The following is a 22,879-nucleotide window of genomic DNA, read 5'->3' as shown; positions in this document are numbered from 1 at the left end:
CAGTGCAGTGTTATCTGGGTGTGGCTCAGATTTATGTGACAGGGCCTGTGTCTAACTGCTGTACAATGTGGGAGTGAGGACCAGGCCCATCACAGCTCTTGAAATGGAGCTCGTGGGAACAACAGGAAGTCCCATCATGAGACCAGGTCAATCCTGGTCCTCTTAGCTTGAGTGGGGCCTGGGTTAAGAGTCATTTGGGAGATGAGCCAGTCAGTTTTGATCCCTTGGATTGAGTGGGCACTGGGGTTTGAGGGGACAGTCGGGGGTGTGGAATTCTTCTTTTGGTTCTATTAGCACAATCTCGCCAGTGCTGTTCCTGGTCATCAGGCTGAAGTTATTGCCATCTCATCGTATATTGTAAGGAGATGTGGAAGTCCTGTGGATTAATCCCATTGCCTGATGGTTTCTTGTAAAATTGACATTGCCTTGACAAACGTCCATTCAGGTTCCCAATATCCCTTTCAATATGGTAGAGTTGGCATCGCTAATTTTAAACCTCTGAATTATCTTGCCCCTGAGGACCAAAAAACCTCCTTGAACTATTCGTCCTCTTATGTCTTTGGCCTCTGTTCCCAGACTCTATGATCTGACGTCTCTCAACCTTGCTGCTTCTGTCTTCCATTTCCCATTTAAGTCTCTCCTTAAATCCCAGCCTGCAGATTGAGGCTGGTAAAATCTTTCTGACAGAGCAGCCCTAAAATTCCTTGGGAACTTTCATATATTATCAACATGCTGATGAATTTGAAAGTTAATATTTTATTTCAAAGAACATCCCGATAAACTTTGCAAAATGCAGCTGACTCTGGAATATTTCAACTGGTTACGTCCAGTGTTTCTCCCTGCTATTTATATTGTCATAAAGTAGAACCTTTCACAATTCTGGCAGCAGTTTGTGAGATCAACTCTAAATATCACTGGTACTTGGATGACATTGGGATGGTCAGAAGTGTCTGCAAACGGTGCTCTGCGTCATGTTTCTGCTCTTTGAGAATTATTTTTATAGAGTTTTATCAGAAAAACAAAAGCAGTGAATCAATTGCAATGAAACCTTTTCAGATTTACAAATAACATATGAAAAAAAACCCCACAAATGCTGGAGCAACTCAACAGGTCAAACAGTGCCTTTATGTAGCAAAGGTGAAGGCGCTGTTTGACCTGCTGAGTTTCTCCAGCATTTGTGTGTTTTTTCACTTAATCAGGGTGTCAACAGAATCCTGTTTTTTTCCTACAAATAGCAAAACTTCTTATTTCTAAATCCAATAAATGGTAATACAAACAAGATTGTAAGAGGTAAGTCAGAAAAAATGAAAAGAATTCCAACCCACATCGATCCAGGTTAAAATTCATATTGTGTGTCAAGTTAAATCCAAACAGGTGGCCTCAGGAGATCCAAACCAGCCAGTACATCCAGTGAGATTCATCATCGCACCTTGTTAGTGAAATGATGGAAGTGAGCTAGAAATGGGCCCCCAGTCTTAACAATAGAAATCTTGATTTTCATGCCTCATTTTTTCCAGATTTAAAAAGAACATAATATCTAATAACCAGTGATGTGTAGCTGGGAGCTCATCAGAATTGCACTTCTTGCTAATAGAATGGAGAATGATATAACCCGTCTTTGATTAGAAAGTCAAATAATATTTACATCTTTAGAAAAAATCCAAACAGTGCAATAACCGGACATGGATCTCAAGTGATCCTAAATAAGGTTGGAAAAGTTCTAAAAATGTTGGTCCCTAATTTTTGCAAATTAGAGCAAGTCCAAAACATGTCACAAGGAGGCATTGACTATTTCACATTTGAATCCAATATTATCCAATATTAAATCACTGCTAATATTTATTACCGAGTCTTTTTTGGACTATTTCAAATCAATTATGGTTTTGTATCTCTGGCAAAACAAGAAACTGGGACTGAATCAAAAGGCATCTTCAGAACACTAGAAATAATAGGAGATTAGCCTACTCAGTTTCCGTTCTTACTACTGAGCTATGAACATCAGGAATCTGTAACTTTTGTTGCAGTGTGAAAAGATAATTGGATTGAGATGGGGTTGATGTCCCTCAGGAGTACCTCCCTATAGGGATCAGCTTTACCTGGCTCGACTCAAAATTTGACAAAGAATTTCATAATGACACATTGATCTGGAATCAATTCAGATAATTTTTTGGATTTACAGGATTTATAATTACAAGTCCTATAATATCTAATTGTTTATTTTATTATGGGCCTAGAGGACCCCAAAACTCAGCAACAATATAAATTCACCAAGACAAATGGTTACTGAAAGAAGTCAGTTTTAATTTTCTTTAAACATGAAAACAGGATCAAACTTTAGCTTATTACTATTAACCCCCTTCTAATTCTAAGCGCATGTGTATTTAATATGCGTGTAAATGTAAGAAAAATTCTTTGGTTCACAGTTCAATCTCACTTCTCATTCTTCCAAGTTCACTAGTTGCAGGCAATTCTTATACTGTGCACAGAATTTAACATGTATAGAGCTCACCAGGCTTTGGTGCTCAATAGGTAAATGTTTACCGCTCAGGAAGGTTCCCGTAGGGTTTGCAGAGAGAGATTTATTGTTCCAGGATTTCCACAACTGAGGTACCACCATTAGTCACCTCAACTTGCCCCATCAGGGTTCTCCAGATGATAACATCTTTCTTTCAGGCTATCACAAAGTTCCTTCCTGTTCTGTTTATTCCAAGAGAAACATCAGACAGATAGCACTTCCAGCCATCCGCTGCTCTGGAGCTTTCCGTTTCAGTTCCAACAAGCTTCTCCTGCTTGTTTCAGCTGTGTCTCTCCCTCTCTCTCTCCAACTGCCAGAAAGCCCATGTGACTTTCTCACTTGCAAAAACCTTGTCCTTCTCCAGCAAACAATAGGAGTTAGTCTTCTTGGTCAAGCTGTAGTCTTTAGGTAAACAAAAACCCAGGAGTGACCTTTCTGTGCACTCTGTCAAAACCCTTCCAAAGAGCTTTTAACAGCCAGAGCATCTCCTGCTTGTGGCTTTAATGATGTCATTTCAATTAGCACTTACATATGAAATGTGCACAGCATTCTCCATAGTTTCTGTAAAGTTACTGAATATGAATTCTTCAATATTTCAAATAAGATCTGTTTTAAAATGTGTGTATGTATGCAACCTACTCTAATTTTACCAATTTATCTCCCAAATATTCCATTACATATTCTATCATAGATGAAGTCATTAGGGAAACTGTTGGCTTCCCTAACTATCCATATTTTGTAAGAGAAATATTGACTTGTTATGTGCACAGTTCCATAACTCCAAAGGAAATGGGCCAATGACAATTTTTCTCAAGTGAAATAGTTCAGTAATAATTGAGTCTAGAGCAGTGATTGTGAGTTTTTTAAAAAAAAGGTTTCCCACCCTAGTTTTGAGGGACATTGTCCAAATGCAGGCAAATAGGACTGTCCCAGAATGCCAACTGGGTCAGAATGGATGTTTTGGGCTGAAAGGCCTGTTTCCATGCTGCATGACTGGCTCTGCTGTCATTGCAAAGGCTAATTCACTGGAAATTCTTCCTTGACTCCAGACAAGCAGATCGGTTCCTCTTTCAGTGGTAAGAAGAAGACAGTTTTACTGTGGTGCTATTTTGTGACTCACTTCCCGTCTCCCCCAGCTGTTCCGCCATCAGGAGTGCACCAATAAGCAGTGTGCTGGAACAGCCCCCACAAGCTCAGATTGGCAAAGCTCCAACAATGCTTCAGATTCCCAACCTCGCCCTGGAGAGGTTTGCCCATCCTCGACTCCAAACATTTGCATCCTGCACTTTGATGACATTGTGAACTCTACTCAATGGCATGGCATTAGCGTCCTGGTTCCACGTTCATGGCAATAAACCTGATTCTGATTTCTTCTTTCCCATGTGTTCTGCTAGCCCAGTGGTTCTCAACCTTTTTCTTTCCACTTACTTACCACCTTAAGTAATCCCTATGTCATCATTGCTCTGTGATTGGTAAGGGATTGCTTAAGGTGGTCTGTGGGTGGAAAGAAAAAGGTTGAAAACCACTGTTTTAATCGTCCCTCATTGACTCGTTATGTGCACGGTTTCATAACTCCAAAGCTAATGGAGCCAATGACAATTTTTCTCAAGTAGAATATTTCAGTAGCAATTGGGTCTAGAGCAGTGTTTCTCAACCTTCCCTTCCCACCCGCAGATCATCTTAAGCAATCCCTTACTAATCACAGAGCACCAATGGCATTGGGATTACTTAAAGTGGGATGTGAGTGGAAAGAAAATGGTTGAGAACCACTGAGACCTGTACCTAGATTGATTGGCATCAGTCTGCTGAACGCACATCACCTGACACATCATCCCAAAGATTGTACCATCTTTGTATAATCAAATGTCAACAGAAAGAAGCTGCCAAATATCAGTATTTATTTTGTTTAAAAGACAGTTTATTAACAAAAATATTTAATTTGTTAACTTCAGTTGTTCTTGTCATTGGATGTGGGAACAGTAATTATTTAATCAAATGATGGGTCTTGCAAAAGCTTATGTTGTAATTGTTTTAGAAAGACATTGCACTTCATCAAGATCTTTGAGTGGATTTCCCTTGTCAAACCAAAATGATTATTGGCGGTGTCAGGTGGTGAATCCACACGTGACTGACCTGTTTGCTGCGTCTCATATTTTTAGTTCAGCAGGTTACCCCTTCTGCTGAAAAGGTAGACATTACACTGTGGTACAACAACGTGGATAATTTGTCTGGTCACAATAGTTCAATACTGGGCCGTGGAAGCGAAAAAGATGAAGGAATTTGTCCCAATAACATTAACGTACAAGTCTGAAATATCAATTACAGAAGCATAATGATTGAAAACCAAATGTCTGAAACGTGGGCAGCAATGTGGCTAGGGGATCTCCTTCTGCTCATGGGCAGACGTCTCGCAAATATAGCAATGGTCTTCATGTGTTGGAGTGCTGGATTTGTTTGTTGCTGTGTCACACATGATACCTTCTCTATCATCTCTAGAATTCTTCACAAAGAAATGGATAATTCATGGTTAAACAATACTGCAACAGTTGATCTCAAGTTGAAGAAACTTTAAACCTTATTAATAATGGATTTAATTGCAATACTCAATAATTTGGTTGGTCTTAGTTCTTGCCATGTCATTTGTAAAATAGAATAAATTGGATGAAGGACAGGCAAGGGCGACACAGTTAGCATTGCATTTAGTGCAACGCCTTTACAGCGGCAGCGATTGGGACCAGGGTTCAAATCCCATGCTGTCTGTAAGGAGTTTGTACATTCTCCCCAAGTCTGTGTGTGTTTTTCCTGGGGACTCCGGTATCCTCATACTGTTCAAAATGTACCGGGGTTGTAGGTTATTTGACTGTAACTTGAGCAGCACACGTGTGGGGTGTAATGACCTATTATCATGTTGTATGTCTAAATTTAAAAAAATTAAGATAAAGTTGTACAAAGTTTCATTTTGTTCAGAGGACTTTATCGAAATTGTACTGTTGTTGTAGACTAAATATATGGAGATTGCCCCCTGGCATGTTCGAATGGAACCATACTAATCACAAAAGCATCAAATTGAAGTAGAAGAAACCATTTGGCTCTTTCAGCCTGATCTGCCACTCTGCCAGTCCTATTTGCCAACTCCATCCAATCCCAATTTCCCTCGACTCCCAGCTGGACTCAATGAACCTCAGCTGGATTACTTCCAATAACTTAATGAAGTGAAACCCAAAGGTCTGCAGACACCATGGTGGGAGTTAAAGCACAGAACTGATGAAGGAACTCAGCCAGACTTGCAGCCGGTCTGGTAAAGACATAGAACTGATGTTTCGAGGCTGAGTCCTTCATCAAGGTATGAGTAAAAAACAGACAGGCATCTGAATTTAAAGGTGGGTTAGGGGGAGAGAAGGAAAGAAAGGGCAGGGCGGAGGAGTACAGGCCAACAGGCAAAAGGTGTTGAGTGGACATGGAGGAGAGAGAGGAAAGGTGAGAATTGATTGGGGAAGGGGGGTTCTTTATGGCTCCAGGGGGGAAAGGAGACAGAACTTAGACATAAGGATAGATGGTGAGGGGGGTGGGGTGGGGGGATCTGATAGAAACCAGAGAAGTCGATGTTAATGCCATCCAGATGGAATACGAGATGTTCCGCCAATTTGTGGGCAGTCTCAGTCTGGCTGCACATAAGTGAACCGGTTACTGTTTAAAATCACAAAAAAAGGACAAACTTTTAAAATCAATTTTCAATGAGTAACTGAATTTAAATTCCAAAGGAAATTTTAATTTAATTCCACAAATTCCAAATGCTGTGGGGATTTAGCCCATAAGATATCAGTGAAGAAGTAGGCCATTTGGCCGGTCAAATCTGTTCAAGCCACTAGAACTGAACATAGGACATGACAGCAGAGTACAGGGCCTTTGGCCCATGATGTGGAAGCCTACTCAGCAAAATAAATCTCCCCATTGTACCAGCCTCCACCACCACCACCCTTGGCAAGGTATTCCAAGCACCAATTACACTCTCTGGAAAAAAAATACACACCCCTGTGGCCTCCCCAAACTTTCCTCCCCTCCCTTATGCAGATGTCCTCTGGTGTTCGCTGTTCTCGCCCCTCCATCGTATACATTTAATATTAGTGAGCTTAATGAATCATTTAGATTTGTAATAAAAACATAACGCTGGAGAAACTCAGCTGATCAAATGGGGCACTTTATATAGCAAAGATAAAGATACATAACCAACATTTCAGACTTGAGCCCTTCATCAAGGCTATTATATCTGCTGAGTTTCTCTAGCACTGTGTTTTTACTTCAGCCTTGGTGTCTGCAAACTTTCGTGTTTTACATTTAGATTTATAACTCCTTTTCCACCCTGCATACAAAAGGCAGCTGCAACAAAACTGTTAAAGTGATATGCTCATCTATTTTTCTCTCTCCTAAAATGCGGCCTGACCCGATGAAGGTTTCCAGCATCTGTTGTATTTTGGCTTGTTCTCTTGACCTATCATTCCAATGCAACCTAAGTTGGAGCACAATGAAAGAGGAGAGTCTCCCAATCTCCTCTCGCTCTGTGGGGAGTTCTCAAGACCGTATTTTTATTTCCTGAGATGGCCTTACAATGGTGCAATGGATAGAGCTGGGTCCCCATTGTTCCAGTGACCCAGGTTCAATCAATAGTTCGTAGGTCTATTGGCTTCTTCAATTTGACTCTTAATGTGGTGGAATCTAGAGAGTCAGTAGGAATGTGTGGGAGGTAGAATTAGTGGTGGGACGGGATTTCTTTGTGAGCCAGCATGGGCCTTAATGAACTAAAATGGTGTCCATCTATGGTGTAAGGAAATGCAATCAAAGGTGAACATCGAGGGGTGGTCCGTGATGGAAGGGTTGGAGGGACATCTGCCAAAAACTGGGCATTGGGTTTCTGATATGGTACTGAGGAATGGGACAGACTAGAGTTGGGTGCTCTGATGGCCTTGAACTTTACAACCTCAGCTTTAACATGTTTCTTCATGAGCTTTTGGGTGTTGTGAGAGCCTGGAAATCCTTCCCATCCCGAGGGTGTAGAGGATACTTTCAGCTCCCTAATGAAGCCTTAGTTTTCACTGAGTTTCTAGAGGGCTTATAATACTCATTGAAGACTCTTCATCCAACATGTCGCTACTTGTATTGAGTTTTGAATTTGAATGATTTTTTTTAACCTTGAAGAGGTTTATAAAGTAGATTGAACTGTGACTGGGTTAATTGTGTTATTGGCTTGGAGATTTTACCACAAAGATTGTTCTCAATTGCAGGTACTCACTCAGTGAAAGGGGAAGGATAACTTTTCACCCAAGGTTTATCCAATTACTCTGCATGGAGTCATTGATAGGATGCTGAAGGAGGACATTTGACCCATCACATCTGTACTGGACACACGAATGGCCCCTGAGCTGCATCCGTCTGTTTGTGGGATATGTGGAGCAGTCTTTGTTTCAGTTCCACCCAGGCCTCACTTCCCCAAGGCTTAAACTGGAGGTGAGCTTGAGAATCTCAGCATTTTTGCAGTCAATTTCCAACCTACTCTCACTTTCCCATAGTCCACCTCTCCCTTTCCCTTTCTGGAGATCTTTCCACCTCTTTCTCGGGGGTAGGTGAGCCATGAACATTGACTACCAGCTCACAGACAATGACAATTACCTGAATTATACTTCCTCACAATCTAGTGCAAGGATCATTCCCAAGCTTTGGACTTCCTTGGTTTCTGTCACCTCTGTGGCAATGGTGAGTCATTCTACACAGGTGCCTGTGAAATGTCTTCCTTCTTCCTGAACTATGACTTTGCCTCTACCGCAGTGGACTGAGCCCCAGGTTGTACCTTGCCTATTTTCTGCACCTCTTTTGCCACCCGCTCTCCTCCTGGACAGAACAAGAACAGATTTGAGCGGCACGGTTAGCACAATGCACAATGCACAATGCACCAGTGACCCTCTGTCAGGAGTTTTTGTGCAAGGGAGTTTTCCCCCAGGTGCTCTGGATTCCTCCCACAGTCCAAAGACCTACAGATTAATAGGTTCATTATTCACATGAGTGCAATTGGCTCATGGGATGAAGGGGTGTGTTCCTGTATTGTATCTCCAAATTAAAATTAAGTTCTCCTGACTTTCACCTTCCATCCCACGATCATCTTGAGCAAATTCTGTCAGCCCCAACCAGATTTCACCATCACGTATCCCCCTTCCTCCCCATTCAGCATTTCAAAGAGGTCACTGCATTTGCAACTCCCTATTCCGCTCTTCTGACCCCCAATTGCAACTCCCCAACAGATGGCACTTCCCTTTTGCAGGTGCAGAACCTGTCCTTTCATCTCTTCCCTTCTGATCATCCAAGAACCCAAACCGTCCACCCAATTAATGCTGCAATTCACTTCCACTGTTTCCAACACCATATGCTGCAGTATGAGCACAATGTGGCCTCCTTTATACTGCAGAAACCACATGTAGATAGTGCTTGTGGAACACCTGCATCCAGTCCACAGGAGTAATGCTGAATTTAGGACAGCTTGCCACTTTAATTCCCCATCCCTCTCCATCTCTGACCCTTTTGCCTGTGGCCTCCTATATTTTACAACAAGGCCCAATGTCAGCTTTGCAAATAATACCTCGTCTTCCACTGCAACTCAAAGTCTCTTAATTTGAGACAACTTGCTCTTTCTGTTTTTGTTAGAAGTCTTTTTTACATTTAATTTTTTAAATATTTTAAATTTAATTTAAAAAAATTTAGACATACAGCATAAGTAACAGGCCCTTCCAGCCCGTGTTGCCCAAATACCCCAATCAACCTACAACCCCCGTACATTTTGAAGGGTGGGAGGAAACTAGAACGCCCGGAGGAAAACCCACGCAAACACAGGGAGAACATACAAACTCCTTACAGACGGTGCCGGATTCGAACCTGGTTCTCTGGCACTATAATTGCATCGTGCTAACCGCCACTCTGACCATGCCTCCCTGTGCTTATTGTGCCATCCAATCCTGCTTGTGGTTCCTGCCTTCATTCTTTTTGTTTTTCATTTGTATATTCTGGCCTGCTCAGCACATCCCAAGTCTGCCAAATCTTTACCCAGTCACCTAGATGACTTTGCACAAGGGAGCTTCACCTTCCATTAAATGACATGATTTCACCCCTCTATAAACATTTCCACTATCCCCACATTTCCTCTCACTTAGGCAAACGTCTTTTCTCTCTTTCCCACTTCTGATGAAGGCCTCTCTCTCTCTCTCTCTCTCTCTCTCTCTCTCTCTCTGAAACATTCCATTTTTTCTCTTCCTGTGTCATGCTAAGTTTTTCCAGCATTTTCACATAAAAAAGTTCTCTTTCACTTTGATTCATGTGCAGTTTTTTTTGTTCAATTTGTAACATTTTTAATGTAAGCATGGGAATATTTGACTTATTTTATTTCTAAACACCAGATAAATAATTTGGCAGCTATCAGATATGAATTCCTTACCACAGAATTGTAGACCGGATTGGAGTCTTTATCTATGTATCTGAATCCTTTCTCTACTGATACAAAAATAGATTGCAGAGATATGACAAAAAATTAAACTGTGAAATCATTGCATATATCTTTTAAAGAACATTATTTGACAGTGTGTTTTCATATTTGGAAAAGATAAATCTTCAAAAAGAGAAGCAAATTACTTCAAAACAGGCAAAAAGAATAATTTCCATGTCAAAAGATTCTTCTTTACAAATAGTTACAAGCTTACAGAATATTCCACAGTGGGACTCAAAAGTTTTCAAACTCAGCTAGTTCTGAAAATAATCTATATTGAACTTAAAGGTTATGGAGAGAAGGCGGGGACGGGGCACTGAACTTTAAGATCAGCCATGATCTCGTTGAATGGCGGAGCAGGCTCGAAGGGCCGAATGACCTACTCCTGCTCCTATCTTCTATGTTTCTATGTTTCTATGTTTCCTATACCCACTAAGTGTGTTTGAACTCCTAGGACTGGGTTAATAACTTAGTAAATGAATTACAGAGCCATAATCTGTGCTGGTGAAGGAGTGACTTGAATAAATTGCACATTCACAGGACCCGCTCTGATCTGCTTGGGGAAAAGGGCTGCATTGCCATTTTGCATTCTCATGCCTGCTGCGTTGTATATTTTTCCATGGCTCTATTTGCATCTGTAGTCTCAGGACACCTTTTCATTCATTGTTTAGTTCTAGAGCTGATATTCTCAACCTTTTTTTTTCAGCCCCCCCTCCCCCTCCCCCCCCCCCCCCCACCCCAGGACTCTGTTCCAAGTTTATGAGCCACTTCCCTGTGAAGATATCGTTTAGTTGGTTTCTTCTATACTTCTCGGTCACTGTTTATAACAATATAACAATTACAGCTCGGAAACAGGCCATTTTGGCCCTTCTAGTCCACTCCAAACTAAATCCTCTCCTCTTCTCCTCTAGTCCCATCTACCTGCACCCTGTCCATAACCCTCCATTCCCCTTCCATCCATAGACCTATCGAATTTTTCCTTAAATGACAAAATTGACACTGCTGCCACAACTTCTCCCGGAAGCTCGTTCCACACACCCACCACTCTCTGAGTGAAGAAAATCCCCCTCATGCTACTTCTCAACTTTTGCTCCTTAACTCTTAACTCATGACCTCTTGTTTCAATCTCTCCTACCCTCAAGGGAAAAAGCCTCTCCACATCAATTCTATCTATCCCCCTCATAATCTTAAATACCTCTAACAAATCCCCTCTCAACCTTCTACGCTCCAAGGAATAAAGACCTAATTTGCACATTACAACACAACTTCCCATCTGTCGTCATGAGCGTAAGTATTTTCCCATTCCTATTTCTGTTTGTATTTCTTTCAAATTCATTTAGGGAACAGTATATTTCAATGAAAAATGTTTTGTGCTAAGTGTGTGGTTGGGGGCGGGTACAAGACCTCGGTTGGGGGGGGGGGGGGTGATGCCTGTGAATGACCCCTTTGGCGCTGACGCTGGCGAAAGGTTTTGTGGCACTTTTTACCTTATCATTTGAATGACATGAATCCCTCAATCAACATTGAAGACACAGCTGATCTGAGCATTGGTGCATCTATTTGTTGTCATGTTTCCTATCTTTACAACAGCTCAAAGGGACTACATTCTCAGATCCAACCCCTCGCCCAACAATTTATCACCTCTTTCAATTAAAGTCATGGTATAATTTACAGTTTATAATTTTTGACAATTCCAATATTTCTCAATGCACAATAAATGTATAGAGAAGGCTCACGTAGATCAGTACAACATAGTGAGCCGAAGAGCCTGTATTGTATTGTTCCAACAAAAAGGTTAAATCTAAAACCCAGATGGATGCAAAAAGATCATTGAGAAGGTGGTTACATTAAGATTAATTTTCTCAGTCATGAAGATTATCCACTGGTGAAGTAAAACATTGCTTCAGCGCCCTACCCGACCTGTGTGGCAGTTCAGGGAGGCCTAATAGACGGCAGGCGCTGGGAACAAGTGCCAAAAAACTCTGCTAAAGGATGTCAGCAGGTTGAGCAGCATCAGTGGGGGGAATTATTGAAGGTTCAGGTCGAAACCCTTCATCAATATGACACTTCATGGAGAGGCTCACTTGCCATTAACCGAGGCCCAGTTTTCAATGTTAACTCAAATGGGTCCTGTGAGTTTGGCAGTGGCTGGTGATCGTTTGTCCTTTTTTACTGCCTTGCTGCTTTTTTGGAATTTAATTTAAAAAAAAATTAATGAACAAGGATGATACAGGGGCCATCTGGCCCATGAAACCTGTGCCGCCTGATAGCACCCAATGAACCTACCAACAATGAAGGGTGGGAGGAAACCAGAGCACCTGGAGAAAACCCATGTGGGTCGTGTGGAGAAGGTACAAATTCCTTACAGCCAGCTGTGGATTTGAACCTGTATTGCTGGTGCTGTAATAACTTTGTGCTAACCATTATGCTAAGAATAGGACCAGCAGTCGGCCAACCAGCCCATCAAGCCTGCTCCACCGTTCATTGAGATCCTAGCTGCTATCGAACATCATCTTCAATGCGTCCTTGGGAAGAGAATACCACAGATTCCAATTGTAAGTGGAAACGTTCTCCATTTCTGCAAGTCGTTAGCCTTGTCTCCTTGTGGAGAGAAGGGGCGGGAAACATAGGGGCTGCCGAGGGGGGTTGCAGGGGATGCGATTGAGTGGCTCTGTTACTTGGCAATGTAGAGTGCAGTCAATCAAATTGGCCCTCTGAAACCTAGGTTATAAGTTAACATGGAGAGGAGTTTTCTGAACGTGACACAGTGCATGATCTCAACAATGAGGATTAGATTTTAGTTATATATTTTTGAATGAAATACAACACTGAATTGTCTGACTCAAATTTACCAGAAATTAGGCTCAGAAATTGCTGGAGTTGCTCTCATATTGGCTCCAAGTTACAGATCAAGGAGGTAGAACATCTCCAGGAGAATACAAAGCTCCCCTCTTGAGCTCAATCACTGAAAGTAAGTTTGTTCTTCAAATTGCAATTGGACATTTTAAAATCGTGTGACTTACCATCTGCTGAATATCTTCTACATCTTGCGATAAAAATTGCGGCGATAATCAATACTCCAAATATGCTTCCCAGAAGAATGATCAAATTTGTGATACTACTGGAGCAGAAAAGAACAGAGTTTATTTTTCCACAGGTCATTTTCACATTCCAATTAACTCAGTTGTGCTTCTTACATTTCTCAGTAAAGTGCCAGTTGATGAAGTAGACAAAGATGATGTTGTCAAACGATAATCATGGCTTTTATTAGCAGAAACTCATGGTACAATAATGAAAGACAATAGATGCATATACAGTTATATCCAAGGGGAGTGTCCTTAACAGTAGAGAAAATGCACAGCCAATGTTAGTACAGCAAGGCTCGCCAGAGGGGAGACAGGCAGCTTGGCAGTCATTCACCACACTCAGTTTTTCTATAAGACAGGAGCAGAAATAGGCTATTCAGCCCATCAAGTCTGTCCCACATTCAATTATGAGTTGATCCATTTCCCCACTCAGCCCCATTGCCCGGCCTTCTCACAATAATCTTTTATGTTCTAGCTACTCAAGAACCTATCAATCTCTGCCTTAAATACACCCAATGACCTGGCCACCACAACCGCCTGTGGCAACAAATTCAAGAGATCCATCTGACTGAAGAAATTTCTCCACATCTCTGTTCAGTCCTGAAGTGTGCTCCCTTGGCCTAGACCAATGGTTCTCAACCTTTTTCTTTCCACTCACATCCCACTTTAAGTAATCCCATTGGTGCTCTGTGATTAGTAAGGGATTGCTTAGGGTGGGAAGAGAAGGTTGAGAATCACTGATCTTGACCCAATTGTTACTGAAATAATTTGCTTGAGAAAAATCGTCATTGGTCCATTTCCTTTGGAGTTGTGAAATGGTGCACATAACGAGTTAATTAGAGACGATTAAAACAGTGGTTTTCAAACTTTTTCTATCCACTCACATACCACCTGAAGTAACCCATTACTGATCACAGAGCATCTATGGCATAGGGATTACTCAAGGTGGTATGTGAGTGGAAAGAAAAGGATTGAGAACCACTGGTCTAGACTCTCCCATCATGGGAAACATCCTTTCCTCATCTACTTTGTCCATGCCTTTCAAGATTTGAGGTGTTTTAATAACGTCACCCCTCATTCTCCTAAATTCCAATTAGTGCAGGCCATGAGTTCCCAGAATCATCCTTAAGAACCTCCACTGATTCCTCTCTAACGTCAACACATCTTTTTTTTGTATAAACTTTATTTATGAGTATATAAAATACATGATTAAAAACACACAAAAAAATACAAACCCAACCCCTAAAAAGAAAAAAACCCTATATATCCCCCCTCCACTTACCCCCTTATATATAAAAAAACCCTCTTACAGGGATAAAAAGCGTATGTCAGATACTTATTCATTGCTGCAGAATGTGCCAGACCATTACAAATTAAAAAAAAACCAAAACACCAAAAATAATAACTAATGTACCTCCAAATCCATACATTTCAAATTTGGAGACCCACATCTTCACATAAAAAATAATTATTACATAAATTATATGTTATTTTCCAAACAAACACAAGCTTTCAGTTCATTATGCCAACAATTCATATTCAAATCTTATCATTCTTCCATGTAATCGTGATACATTTCCTCGCTACTGCTAAAGCTAAACGAGTAAATTCACATTGAAATTTATCCATTTTTAAATCTCTTGTCAAAGTTATAATATTCCCCATTAAAAAAAACATTGGATCCAATAATAATCTCAAATAAATCATCCAAAAACATTAATTTGTATCCAAAAAGACCTAACCTTGTCCACAATCAGACAGAATGAAAAAAAGTACCAACTTGAGTCCTACAGTGATAACACATAGGGGCCATACTAATCTTCTCTGTATCATTCCAATTTTAGTATATATGCTGGCAAAGTGAGTACCACACGTCCTTTCTTTAACGAGGGGCCCAAAACTGCTCGCCATACTCCAAGTGAGGTCCCACCTGTGCCTTTTATAGCCTCAATATCATATTCTAAGTGAGGTCCCACCTGTGCCTTTTAAAGCCTCAACAGGAACAAGTTGAGGAAGTTGGTGAAGAGAGGAAATCCTGAACAATATTCGCCTCCTTAATGCCCAGGAACTTCTTCACGAGCAACAGCCAAATTAAAAAAAAAATCTGAGGCATATTAGCACGTTGACATTTTTTGTACATCCTACCAAGATTAACTGCAATCCCCATAAGTGTCGGATGCCAGGAGTTTTACTGTATCACAAGAATTCCTTTAAGTGAACAGGAAACTGACAATGACAAATGTGTGGTCATATCACTGAAGGAGGTGTCCAGGGATGAAACCATCGACCCCAGGATCATCTTCAAATTAGACTGTGGCAGCTGGAAAAGTTAAAGTAAATATATTTTAATGTATCTTAGTCTCAGCCGCAGAACCCAAGCAACCAGATCATGAAAACCCCAGGGAGAAGGGAACTAGTTCAAGTTTACCCTTGCCGAGTCTGGCCAATATGTCACCTCCGAAACCTGAATGTGATTGACTTGTAAAAGTCCATTGAATTCAGGGGTGATTTAGGATTGGCATGAAAAAGAACGAACAAAATAAATATAATCTTCTGGCCATTTCATAGTAAAAATCTGACCTCTAAACCTTTTTGGAAATAGGCGTTTGCCATGATTGGAGCCGTGGTTGATGAATTCAAGATGGGGTGTAGATTGGATGGCTGTGGTGTTTTTACTATTGCTGAAAGTTCAGTGCAAAGCTCTTTGGGTCAAATAAACCTTGTAACTGTTGCATTTTCGATTGTATTTGTGCATCCACTGTCGGTTCTATTTATTTATCCATCCTACCTTTCATTTGTCTGCTCAACAGTTTCCCAAAGTTCATGTGGAGATGTTGGGGATGGCGTTGTTGAAGCTGAAATAAAACAATAGGAGGGAAGTATTTTGCAGGTTATGCAAGTTTATATCCAGCATTTGGTTCACAGTAATAAAACTTTATTCCCTTTGGAAAAATCAATGAGCAAGACCCTGTACAGCTTTCAGATTTATTATCAGAGTACATACATGACATCACATCCAACTCTGAGATTCCTTTTTCGTGCGGGGATGGCAGAATTACAACTTATTGGTGGTGCAAATAATAAACTGTACCCAGCGTAAACATGCAAACAATCAAAGAACTGTAAACAGATAACAAAATGTAAACAAACTACAATACAGGGACGATTTAAAAAAAAATCAATAAAGTAGAAGAGTCCTTAAATGATTGAGTTTGTCTTTGAGGAGTCTGAGGGTGGAGGGGAAGCAGCTGTTCCTGAACCTGGTGGTGTGAGTCTTGTGGCACCTACACCTCTTTCCTGATGGCAGCAGCGAGAACAGAGCATGTGGTGGGTATTGTGGTGTGGTCTGTCTGATAAATGTCCTTCCTTTGATAAAGTGAGAGAAGCCATGAGGTCAGTTCCAGGTGATATAGATTGGACTAACGTTTGGTGGTACATTGACAAAGTAATCATTTCACTCAACCAATAATTCAAATTGTTTGTCTAATGACCCAGAGATGAAAGTTCAAGAGACAAAATAGCAACCATTTAATAATTCTGACATGGAAAATAACTTGAAGGCAGTGTATTTGGTTCAGTTACAACCTTCTGGAAGGTCTGCTCTCCTAGCTAGGAATGTCTACAGGTGGCATCAGGCCACACCCCAAAATTACTGACTCTTAAATCACTTTCAGCATTGAATGAAGGGCTTTAAAATTCCCAAATGCATGTAGTGGAAGGTTCCAAGCAGCCATTCTCAACCTGCTTTCCACTATGGGCCCCTTAGGACTCTGCTCAAAGTTTATGGGTCCCCTTCCCTGAGAAGCAGTCAAGTTTAGTTGGTTTCTTCTGTACCTCTCTCCTGCTGACTGCTTTATAAAACCTAAGAATCATTTTAGGATTTCATTCTGCAGTCTCCCTTAAATGTGCTCTGGCCCCTGGGATATTGCGCCCACCCTGTTGAGAATGGCTGCTTTAGAGGGTTATGGGCTGAACGCAAGCAAATGGGACGAACTTTGCTAGACAACTTGGTGAGCATGGACAAGTTGAGCCCAAGGGCATATTTCTGTGTTGTCAAACTTTAAGTCTCTATGACTTTTCTCGAGCTTCAGCCAGAAAGATGACTGGTACATTGACCACTGGAATAATGAACATTGCCATCACAGCAGGAGGTTACAGGTGGACAGAGGAAGAAGCACACCTTTCCCACTGCCTTGAGGATATCTCTGACCCATAACTGTTCAAAATGGATGAGGCGCATTCGAGATGGTACTAAGAATCTGAGGTCCCTTTACTGAGAGGAGATCGAAGGGTAACATGAAGAGGTGTGCAACAGCGCACAAGCTGTCCATCTATTACCCCAGTCAAGCACCTTCTGCCCAGCTTGGCAGAATCAGTGGATCTCCCATTGGGGACATCATCCACCCTAAACCTCACCGAACTGGAGTTCAGTGATCCTGAGGACAGGATGTGGAGATGCTCCCAGAGCTCTAACACATCTCTGATTCCAGAGATGAGAGGGTTCTCTTATGAGGAGAGATTAAGTCGACTGGAACTTTGGAGTTTACAAGGATGAGGGGGATCTTGTATAGAAATATAAAATTATGAAAGGAATAGATAATACAGGAATGTTTCTATTGGCAGGCAAGACAAGCACATGGGGACAAAGGTCAAGATTCAGAGGAATAAATTTAAGACAGAGATGAAGAGAAGCAGCTTCTCCCAGAGAGCGGTCAATCTGTGAACTGAATGCATTGAAATTCTCTGCTTAAGGAAACAGTGGTGGGTACCTCAATTAATGCATTTAAGACACCGATAGATGGATTTTTGAAGAGCAGGGGAATGAAGAGTTAAGGAGCTGAGTCCTGACCTCATTGAATGGCAGAGCAGGCTCAATGGGCCAGATAGCCGACTACCAGCTCCTTCTTCTTGTGTTCTGACAACAATATTGGCTGTGCTCAAATTTTGAGGGTCAGCCTTTGCAATTAATTCATTACAGGTGTGATTGAACCTGGGGAGTGGAATTTAAAGAGAAGCAGGGAGTTGAAGGGCAAGAACTGGAAAATCTCAAGAATCTATTGTGGCATCGGCTGAAATGAAGGGGAGATAGAACATTGGCATAGCCATGGGAAAAGGAACAATAGATCTCTCGTTTTAGATTCTGCTACTGCGGAAAAAGATCATGATATTTTATTTATCTGTGCCCCTCGTGATTTTATGAACTTCTGTACAGATTTCCACTCAGCTTCCTACCCTTCAAGGAGAAATGTCCCAGCCTTTCCAGCCTCTGTTTATAATTCTAGCCTAACATTCCTGGCAGGAGTATGGATGGGACCTGGCTGAGTGTTAAAAATATGATCTGACCAACTTACCGATGTATTCATGGATATCGTTATAACCACTTGTTTCAAATGGGTGCCCAGGAAGAATGTAGTAACCTGCCTTAATGACTATTGATGAGTAGCACTTATGTCAACAGTGATAAAGTGTTTTGAAAGGTTGAAGCAGATCAACCCCTGTCTGAGTGGCGACATGGATACATTCCAGTTCGCCTATCGTAGCAACAGGTGTATGGTGGATGCCATTTCATGGCTTCACCTGAAGCCCTAGAACATCTGGACAGCAAAGATGCACACATCAGGATACATTTTATTGACTACAGTTCGCCATTTAACCCCATCATCCCCTCAAAACTAATCAGCAAACTCCAAGACCTGGGAATTAACACTCCACTGTGTAATTGGATCATGGATTTTCTCACCTCCAAACAATAATCAGTGAAGATTGGCAAGAACATCTCCTCCACAATCTCCATCAGTACCAGAGCATCATAGGACTACATTCTTAGCCTCCTGCTCTACTCACTTTACACCTACGACTGTGTGGCATGATAATAACACCATCTACAAATTTGTTGACGATACCATGGTAGTGAGTTGTATAAAGTTAGCAAACTGGAAGGAGAATTGGGCTGAATGGTGCTCCAACAACAATCTTGCACTCAGTAGTTACCAAGACCAAGGAGCTGATTGTTGACTTCAGGAAGGGAAAACAAGAGGTGTACGATCCAGTGATTATTGGGGGATTAGAGATGGAGAGGGGGAGCAAACTTAAGTTCTTGGGAGTCAATCTCTTGGAGGATCTTTCCTGGACCCAACACACTAATGACATCATGAAGAAGGCATGTCAGCGCCTCTACTTCTTCAGGAGTTTGCGGAGGTTTGATATTAAACCAGAAACACAGGCAAATTTCTACAAATGTGTGGTAGAAAGTGTGCTGACCGGCTACATCATGGTCTGGTATAGGAACAACAATACCCCTGAGTTTAAAACCCACCAAAAGGTAGTGGACACAGCCCAGGACATCACAGGCAAAACCTTCCCACTATTGAGAACATCTACGGGGAACGCTGCCATTGGAGCGCAGCAGCAATTGTCACGGATCCACACCACCCAGCAAATGCTCTGTCTTGTTCCTGCCATCAGGAAAGAGGTGTGGGTCCCTCAAAATTTGTACCGACAAGTTCAGGAACAGCTGCTTCCCCTCCACCATCAGACACCTTAACAACAAATTCATTCAGGGACTCATTTAAGGTCTCTTACTTGTGCACTTTATTGATACTTTTTAATTCTCTCTGTATTCCACTGTCAGTTTGCATTTGCTATCTGTTTACAGTTAGAACCATATATCATTACAGCACAGAAACAAGCCTCTTCAGCCCTTCTAGTCTGTGCCAAATTATTATTTTTTTGCCTAGTCCCACTGACCTACACCCAGTCCATAGCCCTACATACCTTTCCCATCCATGTACCTGTCCAAATTCTTCTTAAATGTTCTTTATTTGTTTACATGTGTTCTTCATGAAGTTTTTTTTTGCACTACCAAAAGGTGGCAATTCTGCCTTACCCACAGGATAAGGAATCTCAGGGTTGTATGTGATGTCATGCATGTATTCTCTCAATATATCAGAAATGCTCTCATTAATTTTTTTCTGCACCCTTTCCAGCTGAATGGGTGACCAGAACTGTGCATAGTGTGGTCTCACCATTGTAATAATATGATGTTCCTACTCCTTTATTCAGTGCCCTGACTGATGAAGGCAAGTGTGCCAAACAAATTATTCACTACCCTCCCTACCTGTGCCACTACTTTCATGCACCTCTGTACCTCCAAGCCTCTTGTTCTGCAACACTCTTCAGAGCTCTACTGTGGAAAGCCTGCTCTGGTTCAACCTACCAAACTCCTTGTCCAAGTCAAATCTCCTCTGCTATTCTTGGGTCACTTTCCTGGTTCATGTGGACTCTCACATTTATTTTCCTGGGTTGACAGTAAAAAGTGTGCTAGAGATGGGCTAAGTCCAGGTTGAAATATCTTCATGAATGGCAGCTCCAGCTTGCCTGCATTTGAATGATTAGTTTCAAGAGCTTGAGAAACCTGTGCTAGATATTAAATTTATATGTAATTGAATATCAATTTAAAAAGACTTAACTCATAACTTGTGTGAACATTAACAATGCTAATCAGTTTCATTTAGCTAGCACCGCCTAAAATCCAACTCGGATTTTCACAGCGAAACTGAAATTGTGCATTTTCTTTCCAAAATACACTCCTGGCAGTAGAAATAGCTCATCTACAGTTTAAAAAAGTCAGCTCGCTTTCTTAGGGTATGGTAAAGTAGAAGGTATGTACTTCAAAGCAGGTTTGCATTTGTTGACACATCTGATCAGTGTGTAGAGCCACTGGATCATACAGTGTGGAAACAGACTTTAGGCTCAACTTGCCCATGCTGACCAAAATGTCCCACCCACAGAAGTCCCATCTGCCTGTGTTTGGCCCATAAAGCTTTGAATCCATCTGATCCATGGATCCGCCTAATTTCAGATCATTTCAAAAAATCTGCCAGCCAAATATTGCTTGTTTTATGAGCATTCCACCAGCCCCTTCTGTCATTTTGAGTGCATGGAAACTGCTGATCGAGAGGGAATGAATTTCATCTTGCCTTCTGAAAAGTAAGAAATTTATCTTACCTTTGGTAATGTTTACTCGCACTGAAAACATTCTGTCGTAGCCGAATGTTGAAATTCCACACCAGTAGGGTCCTGAATCTGCATAGGATAGCTGAGATATGGTGATGGAAAACTCTCCAGTGGTTTGGTTGTCCACAATTATCACTCTATTATCAATATTCTTCCACTGGCTTGGAGAACGAGCAATTATACTGCAGGATTTCCGCTCGGACCCCTTGCATAAGTACTTTTCGTAGTTCTTATAAGATGAGGCACGATACCGACAGATTATGGTGATGGCTCCTCCTGAAGTCCCAAACACTTGCTTTGGCCCTTTTAACGCAGCTGTAAATACAGAGGGACATTGCTACACAAGGACATTCAGCCCATGGTGCCTGTGGAGTTTCTTAAAGAGATATTCACTTAAACCAGTGGTTTTCTTTCCACTCACTTACGACTTTAAGTGTTCCCTATGCTCTGTGATTAGTAAAGGATTACTTCAGGTGGTATGTGAGTGGAAAGAAAAAGTTTGAAAACTACGGTTTTAATCATCCCTCATTGACTCGTTATGTGCACGGTTTCACAACTCCAAAGGAAATGGGCCAATGGCAATTTTTCTCAAGCCAAATATTTCAGTAACAATTGGGTCTAGAGCAGTGGTTCTCAACCTTCCCTTTCCACTCACATCCCACTTTAAGTAATCCCTTACAAATCACAGAGCACCGATGGCCTAGGGATTACTTAAAGTGGGAAGTGAGTGGAAAGAAAAAGTTTGAAAACCACTGACTTAATCCATTTGCTCTATTGCATGCATATGAAATGTCCTTTATTTAGGATGCCAGATAAAGAGAGAGGGTAATTAAAAAAAAAAAAATTGTTTTCAGTTTGGTGGATAGACATTAAGTTGCTCAATGAAATCCTACTGTCCATCAATTCTTTATCCATGTTGTCACATTTCCATCAACTCCTTCTACCCCATTACTCCTGCTATCCCCCTACTTTCTGGGTCATTTAGCCAATTTACTTACCTGAACATGTCCAACATGACTACCACTGGGAGACGAGGCACTGCAAAGGAAGATCTTGATTCCTCAATTCTGAGGATGTTGTTGGTGAATGATGATCACACAAGCATGTTGGAATTACCCTGCTGGATCCTCAAGGGAGGGAGTCCCAGATCAGCCATTCTCAACGGCGGCCTTACCACCCCCACTGGGCCCATTGGGGCCACAGCACAATTAGGCAAACACCTTATTTTCTTTTGACCTCGCTTGACATCAATTTTTAAAAATGTTTTCATGCAGTTGGTAGGAGAAAAGTATGGAAGAAACCAAAATGTCTGCTTCTCAAGGAAAGGAGCCCTTATACCCTGAGTACAATCCTAAGGAGGACATAGCCAAAAACGTTGCTGTTCTAGAAGGCTGTACCTGACCGTTTCAACGTTTTCCATCTCAACTCGTTAACTCCAGGACTCTCATCTCTCCTTTTCTTGCCAGAACTAGTCAAATAGTTTGGCCTCTGCCTTTGTAGTAGGACTCCCCAAATATTTGCAGGAGGTTCTTCAAAATCTCCTCCTGACTTTTTTGGTGTGAATACTCTTGAACCTATTACACTGCAGTCTCTCTCACAATAAAAATAGCGTTCTTAGTATGGGTTCGTTTTGATTTCATGCTCTTAGGTTTTCTTACAATCTGTGTGGAGGGTAGATGCCTGCACCAAATGAGTTCACTCTTTAATCTTTTTTTGGGAAAAATTTATTTGTATCATTAC

At 41.4% G+C, this 22,879-nt stretch overlaps 1 protein-coding gene and 1 non-coding gene across 8 annotated transcripts in view; both read right to left on the bottom strand.

Moving 5' to 3' along the window:
- Positions 1 to 4,396: 4,396 nt before the first annotated feature.
- LOC138765184 (CMRF35-like molecule 1) overlaps positions 4,397 to 22,879 on the bottom strand; it is a 25,308-nt gene continuing 6,825 nt past the window's right edge. For 3 of the 7 annotated variants that reach the window (XM_069942093.1, XM_069942097.1, XM_069942098.1), the window contains 5 exons: positions 21,131 to 21,454; positions 15,912 to 15,978; positions 13,061 to 13,158; positions 9,990 to 10,045; positions 4,397 to 5,015 (listed from right to left, as the gene is read on the bottom strand). In XM_069942093.1, the coding sequence (XP_069798194.1) occupies positions 4,890 to 5,015; positions 9,990 to 10,045; positions 13,061 to 13,158; positions 15,912 to 15,978; positions 21,131 to 21,454 (671 nt within the window). In that variant the 3' untranslated portion in view covers positions 4,397 to 4,889. The other 4 variants (XM_069942096.1, XM_069942095.1, XM_069942099.1 and 1 more) reach the window with 4 other exon arrangements.
- Positions 14,888 to 14,991, bottom strand: LOC138765607 (U6 spliceosomal RNA). The gene has a single exon (XR_011358597.1). It is a non-coding gene; the product is annotated as a U6 spliceosomal RNA (small nuclear RNA).

This window comes from Narcine bancroftii, chromosome 5, assembly GCF_036971445.1.
Source record: "Narcine bancroftii isolate sNarBan1 chromosome 5, sNarBan1.hap1, whole genome shotgun sequence".
Lineage (NCBI taxonomy): Eukaryota > Metazoa > Chordata > Chondrichthyes > Torpediniformes > Narcinidae > Narcine > Narcine bancroftii.
This window is presented reverse-complemented; position numbering and strand designations above follow the sequence as displayed.